At 41.1% G+C, this 12,272-nt stretch overlaps 1 protein-coding gene across 1 annotated transcript in view; it reads left to right on the top strand.

The window, feature by feature from the left end:
• Nucleotides 1-9,974: 9,974 nt before the first annotated feature.
• The window catches only part of PTPRM (protein tyrosine phosphatase, receptor type M), a 328,512-nt gene continuing 326,214 nt past the window's right edge, over nt 9,975-12,272 (top strand). Inside the window, exon 1 of the mRNA XM_026035379.1 lies at nt 9,975-10,020. Coding sequence (XP_025891164.1) covers nt 10,011-10,020 — 10 coding nt within the window. The 5' untranslated portion in view covers nt 9,975-10,010. The remainder of the gene's footprint in view (nt 10,021-12,272) is intronic.

Genomic DNA, 12,272 nt, shown 5'->3' with positions numbered 1-12,272 from the left:
CTGGGAGGCGTGAAGACAGGAGGCTCATCAAGAACGAGCGGCTGTGGGGTGGCTCAGCTTCAAGTACACTTCATAGAATCATAGAATCATAGAATGCCGAAGGTTGGAAGGGACCTCAGAGGTCATCRAGTCCAACCCCCCTGCTCACGCAGGGTCACCTAGAGCACGTGGCACAGGGCTGCATCCAAGCGGGTTTTAAAGATCTCCAAAGAAGGAGACTCCACAACCTCTCTGGGCAGCCTGTTCCAGTGCTTTGTCACCTTCACTGTGAAGAAATGCTTCCTTAAGTTCCTGTGGAACTTCCGATGCTTCAGTTTGAAGCCATTTCCTCTAGTCCTATCACTGTCCACTACTGACAAGAGGCCGCCCCCCTCCTCCTCACTGCCTCCCTTGAGGTATTTATACACGCTGATCAGGTCCCCCCTCAGCCTCCTCTTCTCCAGGCTGAACAGACCCAGCTCTCTCAGCCTTTGCTCAYMGGGCAGATGTTCCAGGCCCCTGATCATCCTGGTAGCCCTGCGCTGGACTCTCTCCAGCAGCTCCACATCCCTCTTGTACTGGGGAGCCCAGAACTGGACGCAGTACTCCAGATGTGGCCTCACCAGGGCTGAGTAGAGGGGGATGATCACTTCCCTCGACCTGCTGGAGACGCTCTTCTTAATGCACCCCAGGATCCCGTTGGCCTTCTTGGCCACCAGGGCACACTGCTGCCTCATGGTCAACTTGTCGTCCACCATGACACCCAGGTCCCTCTCTGCGGGACTGCTCTCCAGCAGGTCCACTCCTAATCTGTACTGGTGTCCAGGGTTATTCCTCCCCAAGTGCAGGACCTTGCACTTGCCCTTGTTGAACCTCATGAGGTTTCTCGCCGMCCAGTCCTCCAGTCTGTCCAGGTCCCTCTGGATGGCAGCACAGCCCTCAGGGCTATCAGCTACTCCACCCAGTTTGGTATCGTCGGCAAACTTGCTGAGGGAGCACTCCAGCCCTTCATCCATCCAGGTTTGAGCTTGAGGAGTGTAAAGGTGAGGACACGTTTTAAGGCTCGACTGGCGGATGAGGAGAGTGCTGTCAGGCCTCTCACTAAAATGCCKTTATATAGAGATAAATAGGAGACTGCAGCGGCTTCCTGACAACAGCAGGAAAGCAGGAGTACAACAGGTATTCGGCGCAGCGTGTCCTGATAGCCGAGTGAAATGATAGTTAATCACTTGGCTATCAAGGTGGAGTGTGAGACAACAGGTTGTTTTCATTGCCACTGTCTGTTGCCTTGATTGGCAATACGGGCTGCCAGCAAACAGCGTGCACGATGAGGGGAGAAAAATGAGCCGTGGGGCTCGCTTTGAGGGAGTTTCACACCGTGCTCGCGGTCTCCTTGTGGTGTCTTGAAGYTGGCTGTGGGATGACCAACTCCCAGACGAGTTTTACTGTTGGAAAACCTGAGGCTGTTGCTGGCTCAGGGCACTGCCTTCCTGGTGCAGATGTTTCTTCCTTCAACATCGCTCGTACCCTTCGTGCCGACTCCTCTGCGCGGTGTTTGAAGGGCACSCGGAGCTTCTCGGGGGCTTAGGTCAAGTGAGCTGGAAAAGGGATAACCGGTTCTTAGGATAACTAATTACCAAAGTGACGCTAATGTGGAGCTGCTGGAGGCAAAAAGAGGCTTTTTTTCCTCTTACTTTTGTGGAAATTGCCTCTGGTAAAGCATCCGTGCGACCACTCATGTCCCCCATAAGCACTATAATGAAAAATTAATGGTGAGTGGATTTTGAGTTTGCCCTTTACGCCAGAACAGCATTTTACCTAAGGAAATAATTGAGGATTTTGCCATTAGGCCGTGGTAGCTCATGGAGAACAGGAAACCAGAAAAAGAAAAAGAAATGAAACAAATAATTGAATAGTTCGCTTAGATGTTTTCTGTTCAGTGCCGGCTGTGTGTGCTTGGGCATGTTTTGGACAAAGTGAACCGAAAGGAGCGAAGGTAAAAAAGGWAAAAATTTGAAAAAACAAAACTGAGTGAGGGAAGGATAGAGAGATGCCACCAAATGTTGCAGTTATGATGCAGAAGGGACAGCTGWTATCAGCTCTAAGAATCCCACACGCCTGCCGAGCGGGAAGGAGCTACCTGTGGCCTGCGTCCGTCCCTCTGCTGACAGGAGGGTGAAGTGCCGCCTCGTCCAGAGGCGACACTGGAAATTGCCCTTCTTTATCTCTCTCCATGGAGAGAGCCTAAACACAAGTCACTCTCGTGAGTTTTTACTGCCGTTTTGCAAAACGGAGRTGTCATTTCAAGTCCATAAAGAAGTACTGCATGCTAACTTGTCCAAAAAAGTGTGTACCTAATTGTATGTGTACCAGGAATCCGAACATCGGTTGCCCACCCTCCATGTATGTCCTCACTGATCTCCATTTGAAGTAAACACACAAATAATAGCRCTCCCAGGCATTCTTTTTTCCTACCATCTCCTGTATTCAATAATCAAGATTACTGATCACTCTTAAACACTTAATAACAGCGGCGATTTTCACACTCATATCAGGTAGCAATAGAAATAAGTGAATTGCCTGATAGAACTTACATGAAAGTAACATTCAGTTCTAACTTTGTTTTTCTCGCAAGGCTTCTTCCACTATCAGAATGTTTTTTGAATTTTTAATTCTCTTCTAGGAGAAGATRCTTGGTTTGTTATTTGTAGTTCGGTGTTTTTATATTGAAACATTTTGAGGCAGTTTACACAAGGGATTTTATACTTCGAAGTGCAATGTTRTCACGTATAGAAAGCATATGGGATGTCTGTCCCTTATTTATTCATTTTGTAGTGGTTTTGGCCACCCTCCAGAATTCTGCAGGTTGGGATAGTTCCAGAACACATGTACCTCATCCATCTCCCTTTTGCACCTGGTATTCACCATTTTATCTTTTCTTTTTTTAATAACCCGTACATCTGTGGCTTAAATATACATTACAAATCAGACTTCTAATTGCCCAATGTACCTTTTGGATATGGTTTTAGTTTTTGGCCAGAAACAGTTCATTTTATTATGGATTGCCTTGATACTCATTTACTTTATATCAAGGCAGTTACTGGTAGGTCACTGCAATATATGTCATTTCTGGCAGAAAATATCATGCTTTGGTCAGAATTTCTTTTCCTTATTATTCATTTTAATTATTTCTGCTTGCTTAGTTTTGGCGTGATTTCTTTCTTTGTTTTTCAGTGAGTTTTTTATTAAGTTTTTTTTCTGTATATATACAAAGCATGTTTTTCAGAGATGAGTTTATATGACCACAACATTCTTGAGAAGTCCATATATGACTTGAAAGTACCATAGTATTTACTTCACGTTGGATGGAGATTTTTCTTTTCTTTTAAGGCTTCTTTTCAAAGAATTTATGTCATAATAATGCCTATTACACTTGTAAAGGGATGTCTCTGATGAGGAACTCAATTTAAGCATTAAAATAATACTTAAAAAGATATAATCTTCATAAGAAGAAATTAAAAAATACCCTCTCCATGGCAGCTATTATTACTTTTGTTTGAAGAATTTCTCTTTTAGTGGTGTTGTATTTTATTGTAAGACCAGCTAGTATTTTTATCACTCATCAGAATAGCCTTCTCTATAAATAGAGCATAAAATGAAAATGGCTTTTGAAAACTTGTTTCAGTAATACCTTTCAAAACAAGATTTTTCTAAATATACTTCTAAACAATTTTTAGTGGAATTTGTAATATTAACTGGTATGCAGAGGACATGGTAATATGGGTATATTTTGCTTGCACGACTTAGGCAGTATTTATATTATGAACTTTTATTGAGTACTTTCTTTTTCTCCTTAGTGACTGGTGTGTTTCTGTGTCTTGATGTCTGAAAGGAGCTTAAAAACAGGCTTGGGGAGAGAGTTCATTACCTGAGGGCTTTTCTCCTTCTTCACTGCTGAGTTCAGGAGCCTCAGCCTTGGATTATTCTCCGTATGAGGCACTCCTTTTTCAGAAGACACAGAATTGGCAGAGTTTGGGCAGATTCCCTGGGAAAGGCAGACCTGACGATTATGTCTTCCCTTGAGTGCAGCTCTGCTACCAGACGCTAGTCGCCAAAGCCAGAGTGTTTCTGGGGACGTTTGCATCGATACAGTTTCTGTCAGGTAATCAGAGGAGGAAGAGGGAACTGTTGTGAGCGTTTGGTGAGCGTGTGCTGAGCTTCTGAAGTCTCCCAAATAGCAACTTGAAAAGTTTATTTGAAACTGTTTTTTTCCTATGTACTGTTATCACCTACAATACTGTCAAAATTGGTCCTTGGATTCACAATTTGCTGAACTCTCATCCCTGTACCAGCTTTTTCACTTATCCTAACACAATTTTATATCATTTTCTAGCTGTCAAATTCCCCCTTAAGCCCAGAATTAGTACCTGGCCTCTCCTAGTTGCAAAATCCCATCCACATCCTTTTACTTCTTCACCTTCGCCCTGGGTTATGGTGAGATTTTTCCAGTTACTTCTTCCATCCTCTACTTTTTTTGCAGACTCCTGAGCACACCCACAATCTGAAGAGTTCCTTAATTGTAAAATCTATTTCCTCTTGCTCTTCTCCATCACCCCCACACATATGCAAGCTTGACAAAGCGAATGTAGATAATATTTTAAATTGGTTTGACTTTATGCAGCACATGGTTATTCAGACTCTTCAACCGGTAATTTAGACTACAGTGTTATTTTATAGCCCTGAGCACTTTCCTTTAGTATAAATGAAAAACTTGGCCTATTTTGAGAGAAAATATGAATGTTCTTTTTTAAAGAAAGAACTAGGTCCATTGCTGAAAGCTCCTGTRTGAAGCATGGACAGGAACCCTTGGGGTGCACATATGTCCTTGTGGATGTGTGGCAGCTCTCTGTACACTTCTGAGGCTGTTAGAGTTTGGTTTGCTGCCTGGTTCTGCACTGGCCTGGCTGGGAGTCCCGCTTAATTTGCCATGCTCCACCAGCAATAGAGATAGGCCAGCTAGAGCCTTGCATCTCCACGCAAAGGAGTTTCCAGACAGGGCATTATGCCTTGTTTTTCATTGTATTTGTGAAGATACCTGCTTATGTAGCTATGTTAGTTCAGCTGAAGCTTTGTTTTGATCAGCCATTTATCAGTTACACAGATGTGGAGGTTTTTGTATTAGAAAAACTGTTGCCATCGCCTTATCTGTAATAGAAGTAACACAGCAAATAAAACATGTCACATCAGCTTAAGAGATAGCACAGGCAATTTTTTATGCTAAAAATTGCCTGTGATAGCCAGTTTATAATTTAGAATTGCACTTTAATTTCCACCCTGTGACTTCTTATCAGCCCCTAATGGAGCAGTTGCACTGCCTAGTCTCTGACTCAGCAGCTCAGAGCTATGGTACCTAGTGCTGTGTTTCTCAGAACGTTTCTTTTAATCGTCCTGAGAGTGCCTAGGTAGGATGCTTGTCCAAAAATCTGAACTTTCAAAATGTAAAAGGAAACATAAGGCAACCCAGTAATGCTGTCTCATCTTCCTCGAGCTGACTCCATCACAGGCCAGGGAAGCCCAAATACAGTGTTTTGTCACACTTTTTAATTTCATTTATGACTTGCCTTGGTGGTCCATTGGTGTTGGATGAGCTGGTATTTGCTAGGAGAGGAAGGAACAGGGTTGGTTGAGGACTGGCATCATCTTCCTTTGGACAGATGCTCCTTGGTACAGGCAGAAGGAAATATCCACCCCTTAACAGAAGCACTTGCACTGCTCTACCAAAGCCAAAGATCGCTTGTGGATCAGATATTGAAACCTGTGCTGCCCCTTAGTTACAGTTAGTCAACACATATTCAGTATAAAACAGAAAATTCAGATGCAACAGCACTTAAAATCTTTCTAGAAGGAGATAAGGAAGAATACTAATATAATGTTAGGTTCAATAAACTCATATTTGGAGTTTATGTGTTGTGCAACAGAATGCATGATATTGTGGCAGATCAGAAACCATAGGCTTTTTCTACAAAAATGCCTATTTGCCTCAGTGCTCAGCCCGTGTATCTGCCTTAGCTTACATATATAAATTCCTTGCCAATACTAACATTGATRCTCACAAGCATTACAAGTTTCAACACTTGTAGATTTGGCAGCCTATTTTTGATAAAACCTACATATTGATCAGAGATCTTTGCAGTGTATAAACCCTGCGGGAGTAAAGCAGAGTGTCAGGCATAACTTTGAAGCTCCTTTTCTACGTTGGCTTTTGTCACTTAACTCAAAGAACGCCCAGTGACAGATTCCCTTAGTTATGCTGTATCACACAGAATCCTTTAAATAAAGCTCAGCTCACATAAGGAAAAATACTGAGTATACTTTATCCCATRTTGAAGCTCATGAGGTTTTTCAGTTCTATAGTAAATTAACCTAATGAAAATGGAAATGTGTGTTTGGACAATGCTATAGCTATATTGGCCTAAATTCAATGATAGTTAAAGGGTAACTGTAGGTGAATGAACCACAGGTTGCTGTAGGCTCCATTGTATCTTGCACATTTGTCAGTTTAACTTATCTTACGTCTCCAAAAATACCTGTAAAATGCAGAATAATCCAAAGAATATTAACAGCACACACATCCAGGGTTTTACTAAGCCTAAAAAAATCATTCTTTAAAATACAATTCAGCTGTCCAGATTTAATGCTAGTTTAACATGTAGGGAAATTGCTTTGGTTGATTAAGCTATAGAGCTTTTAAAAAAATGTTCCTACTCTTCCCATCATCAGCAAAAGCCATCTGATTTAAGGAGGATCAATTTAGTCCAGCTTTATTGTTTATTAGGAAAATTCCGAAACTGATGTAAGTAAATAAGCAGTGTGTGTTTTAATTGTTAAAAATACATCCTAATAAGCAGTAAGCATGAGGAAATTTTTAAAAGTCTTTTAGCCGAATATAAATGACCACCAAACTTGGTGGTAACTACTGTTTACAAACTCTATAAAAAATAAAGAGGTGTTGAAGATTTTGAGTATTTCACTATCTTCACCAGTGCTTGTTGATAACCTGTGTGGCTGATCTTTCATGGACTGCAAAGCTTGTCGAGTGGAGGCAGTGTGAATGGGCAGTGGGACGGCAGGCAGGAGCGCACGAGTAGATGCCAGCAGAGGGTTTGTCAACTGTGGGGACCCATCTCTCAAGTTCTAAAGAACTTGAGAATCATTTTAGTCTCTTCCTAATACAGTCAAATATGAATGTCAGAATCTTTAGGGAACAAATATGAGCTGGAAGCAAATAGGACTGCTCTTAATTCTTGGTTTACAATAATTATTGCTAGGCTAATTTGGCAAAGCTTTGCTGTACCTGCTGCTGTTCCAGTTGGACAAGGAAGTTGGTCCCTCCCTTGTCGCCTTTATGCAGTCTGTCTCCTTCTCTATGCTTGCAGCTCGTGCATATGCCGTGTATGCTCTTTCAGTCTGTAAAACACTTTCAGTAAAGCCATATTTGTGCAACTGCCTTCATTAATCTGGTCCCCATTGCTGACCACRGGAAAAACATGGCTTAAAACCTGTGCAGTTCTGTATCTGTTGATCAGTTCTCTGCGCGGGGGACCTGTACAGTTTGATTTCTTGCAGTAATTTAGCTCCTTGTTACAGGTGATTAGTGGTGYGTGGAAGCAGCGTAGGCGGATGTGGCGAGGAGCTCAAAAGTTGCTCTTAAGCTCTTCTCTGGCACTTAACAATTACCCATTTCAAGGAAATTAAGACAGTAAATTTCAAAATTTGAAAGGATGTAAATGGCACAGAGGAAATCCAAAGAAGAGGTATCCTGACAGGGTAATCTAGCCTTAGAMTCACACGAGTAATGATGAAAAATAACAGTGAGAAAACAGTCCTGTATTGGCAGAGAAATGGCCTGGACACGTGGAACCTTCCCATTCATCTGTTGTCCTGTGTATCCATTTTCTTGGCCGCTTCCTAAACTAAAGGACAGAAGCCCTTAATAGCCATATGGAGTCACAGACCTTCCATTTTCTCACCGGCATTGGGCATGTTACACTACTGGGTTCATTCTGCACTTGAGCAAGAAAATACCCTAAACTTACCTGTTATTTACTTGTTACTTACTTATCACTAGAGGTAGAGGTATCCAACTATTCCATATATTTATCAGGCCACTCTTTAAGCAGTAAACCCTATGCAGGCCATTTTTGAAATCTCTGGGAATATTTTTTAGCCAGGATAGACTATGTTGTGCTCTGTAAATCTTCCTATTTATATTTATTCTTASTGTCATTTTCAGTACCTTTTGCCTCGCCTGCCTTTAAAAAGAAATGTGGAAAGTTCTGTTTTACTTTTGCGTCTCCAACTCCTGGAAGATTTTAATAGTCCTGGGTAATATTTAGTCAAGCAGTAGAACAAATGTCTAAAAGGCTCCCTAATATTCTGACTTCCTCCTAGGAATGTAACAGATATCATTTGGAGTGCTTTAAACAAATCTATTTTTAATTTCTGAATTTGTTTAACTTCAGGAGGGAGATAATTTTCAATCTGTTGTTGCCTTTGCGGCGAAATGCTGGAGTCTAGAACGGCAAGTTCCTTAATGGCTTTTCTATTCCCAGCGGAATATCTAATTGAAACTTCAGCACTTAAAAGAGTATAGAAAGATGCCATATCCAGAAGTGCTAATTTCCCTGACATGCCTGCAGCTAATGAAGAGTTTCTATAAAAAGACATTTTATAACAGAAAATAGTGTAGGATGACCTGTGTCGAAGCCTATAGGGCAAACATGGCATGTTTATTAAAACAAATACATATATATGGCAATGTAAGGGGGGAAATGTAATTATTTAGTGGTTGCTTACAAAGATGATTTTCATTAATGATTATATGCTTGCAAAATACAGGTCACAGACCTTAAATATAAATGAGGAATGGCTATTAGGAAGGCTGTGCTTTAGCTGGAGGAATCTTGTAAGGTATAATTAATTGACTTATGTTTTCCTGATTTCTTCATAAGGTATTTTGTAATGCTATTTAAAATGTTCTTTTTTAGGTTTTTAAAGTTACTTTGTTACATAGATTTTGTTTGTTTTCTATTTTAATAAAGCTTGGTGAGATAGTTTGCTGTGCGAATGGATAGATATCACAAATGATGGATAGCTCCAAAGCTTAGTTTTGTTGGAACAGCTGCAGAATTTACTTTAATATGGACTGAAGTATTCATGACTAGGATTGCACTTAGTTTCCTGAATAGAAAACGTGTCATTTTTCACTGGAGTAAAATGTCAAACATGAGACGAAAACCCAGAAAACAGATTTKCATAACCTTAAGTTATAACCCTCCTATTAGGAGAGAACAATATAAGAAAGATCGAACAATTTTATTATATCCCAAGGGAAAGATGCAAGGCTTTTCAGTTTCCCTGTGGATAATGTTAGATTTCATTGTTCCAAAGTCTTGGTGTTTGATTTTAGCCCACCCCACCGTGGGCAGATCTAATGCTTCTAACGTGTAACCCTTCTCTAAACAACTGAAAGAAAGTGGGAACAAAAGATCTTCCTCCGCTTCCAGTTTTTCTTCTAAAAAGTTGGGATTTTTTTCCCCAGAGGAGGGTAAATTGTTGAGGCTTTCAGTCAGTTTTGGGGGGTTTGACTGCTTTTTATTTTGTTTTCTTATGATGATACGTGGTGGTTGTGTCATAGAGAAAAATAGTCTGTGATTGCTCTTCTGTCTCYGCGGTTCTGCTTTCTGTGGCGCGAAGTCTTACATCATCTCAGAAACTGGTGGTTAATAAATACATGCCGTATAATCACTTGTATTAAAAGGTCTGTTAAAATTACAGATTAAATTTGTTAAGCCTGCAGTTTCGTTGCCCGTAATCTGCACACCTGTCCTCATTTTCCCCTGTGTGCTTATTCTGCAGGATGCTGCACTTTTGAGGAGCCTTTCACTTCCTGCGGCTACAGTCAGTCTGATGAYGATGACCTTAACTGGGATCAGGTGAACACGCTGATCAAGCCCTCCACAGATCAGTGGATGCCATCAGGTTGGCTTCTTTTGTTTCACTTACATTCTCCTTCATATTAGATTTTGTGTTTATTCAGTATTTCTTGATGGTATGATTTATAAGACTGCTACTTGTCGGAAATCTCTTTGCTAATTGTAAAACACATGCTTCAAAGAGACTTTTTTTTCCTCAAAATATCCAAATAAAGAGGGATGTTCTGCAAAGTAAAGATTGTTATGCTGTGTTGAGATCATAGAGGTTAGAAAATAGAAGCTTGGGCTCATCTGGGAAGGCAGAAGGATGATTGTGTGAAAATGAATATAAAGTAGTACTAGAAACCAGCGGAGAGCTAAATGAAAGGAAAACTCAAAAAGAATCTTAAGAGCTCCAACAAAGATGGTCTTAGGTATTAAAACAGACATTGAAAGAGATATTAATCAACATGTGTTCTGAAAAGGAATAGTGAAAAGGGAATGAGAGAAAAAGGAGAGGAGAGGTACCCAGAAACGAAATGTTTCAGTGATGTTCTACTTGCATTTAAAAGACAGTTGTGATGATATTATTTAATGAAGGTCCTTCATGCAGTATGTGCAGTGGAATCCAATTCCATAGCAACAACCCTTGCGTTCTGCTGATCTATAAACCTACTCTAGCAATATACTCAATCCTTTACCACCTCACTCACTCACACAAATGTGTAGACTCTGACCCTTCATTTTGAAATTCTTGCTGGCCTAAAATTTTTCAATTATTCTTTTTTCTTTTTTCTTCAAAGATTCATGATATTTTGGAGGACTGTGAGGGAGCTTCCCCCCACACCACCTCCTGGGAAGCCTGTAGTGCAGTTCAGAGCTTCCTTTCACCTCTTAGAAACTGCCCTTCATGCAAAGGCTGCTACCAAAGACTGGCCAAAATGAAAAGGCCATGTTTGAAAATCACTAATTGCAGCACCATAGATTTTCTTCTGTGTTAATAACTACACCAACTGCTTTATGCTGGTCTCATAATTTACAAGGGATTTTATGAGCATTTAAATACACCCGGAAGGGTCACAAGCATTGCTGCTGGTTATGCTGCTGTTTCATTAACATCCTTTTCAATTAGTTCTTTAAATCATCTGCCCTCTGGGGCTTACCTAAAATCCCGCTAACAGGTGTCCTTCCTAAGAAAATATTCCTTGCTGAATTTTGAGATGAGGGAATTTCGAGATAAAAAGCTTGAAACCTTGGGAGTGACCGTATATGCAGCCTGAATAGAAGCACCTGTCACTCGTGCATTAATAGGTGATACACACTAATCAGCCCCGGTATCTTCACTTCTAAAAGCCCCTCCGCCCTCCTCTCTGTAGCCCTCTCCTTGCTGCCATGTGCTGTGGACAAGGTCCTGCTGGAGATTGATGGTTGGGTAGGCAGTGCCTTTCCTCCTCTRCACTCGCTCTCCCCTGGCCCAGGAGGAAGCCCAGGTTTCTGGATAACTGAATGTTGCTTTTGGCCGAGTCCTGGCGCTCGATCGCCGGGCTCAGCTGAGTTCTTCATTCCCAATAAAGAGCATTTTTGCAGATTCTTTCTTACACTGGCCCTTGTCCAGTGATCTTGGCGCACGTTGCTGAAAATTTTCTGGCCTATTTCATTAATGCTTAATACTGTCTGTCAAGTTGGAGCTGGTGCGTGGGGCACAAGGCTTGTCTTGCTCGCCGCACAAGCTCTATGTTCTTTTCCTCAAAGCAGTCATTCATGCCTCTGGAAATGTTCTTCCTATCATTTTTTTTTTCCATTACTTTCCTCACTCAGTTTTTAAAGAGATTTTTGGTTTATGTTACTTAGTCTTCTCAGAAGAAATTGTGGCAGATCTGTGTTCTTTTCTATAATGGTCATAAACTTCTAGATTTTTCTTTTGCCTCCCAAAAGGCAAAGTCCAAGTCCAGGCAGAGTAGGAACTGGTGTTTTCATCTAGGTCTATGTAATTTTATTTGTCAGGTGTCATTTAGCAGGTTTCTTGCTGCCTTTCTCTTAGAATGGAGGAGTAAGACAATGTTCTGATGATCAAGTAAAAAGAAATAAAATTTGGAAATRCAGCTCCCTGAACTGAACTCTAAATGCCATCCCTCTCTTCCCATAAAGGCAGCGAAAGGTTTCTTGAAGGGCCTTGGGTCAGAAAGAGACCTAGTCAGTCTGAAGAAAGTGTGGATATCCAGTCAAGAAAAGTAAGGGAGGGAAGGAAATACTCAAAATTTTGACAGCGAGAAACATTATGTCTAAGAACATGATTCAGGCCAGCAGTGTCCAATTTCT

Source organism: Nothoprocta perdicaria, unplaced genomic scaffold, assembly GCF_003342845.1.
Source record: "Nothoprocta perdicaria isolate Ctin4 unplaced genomic scaffold, notPer1 scaffold_16, whole genome shotgun sequence".
Lineage (NCBI taxonomy): Eukaryota > Metazoa > Chordata > Aves > Tinamiformes > Tinamidae > Nothoprocta > Nothoprocta perdicaria.
Note: the sequence above shows the minus strand (reverse complement) of the source record. Positions and strands in the feature narration are given on the sequence as shown.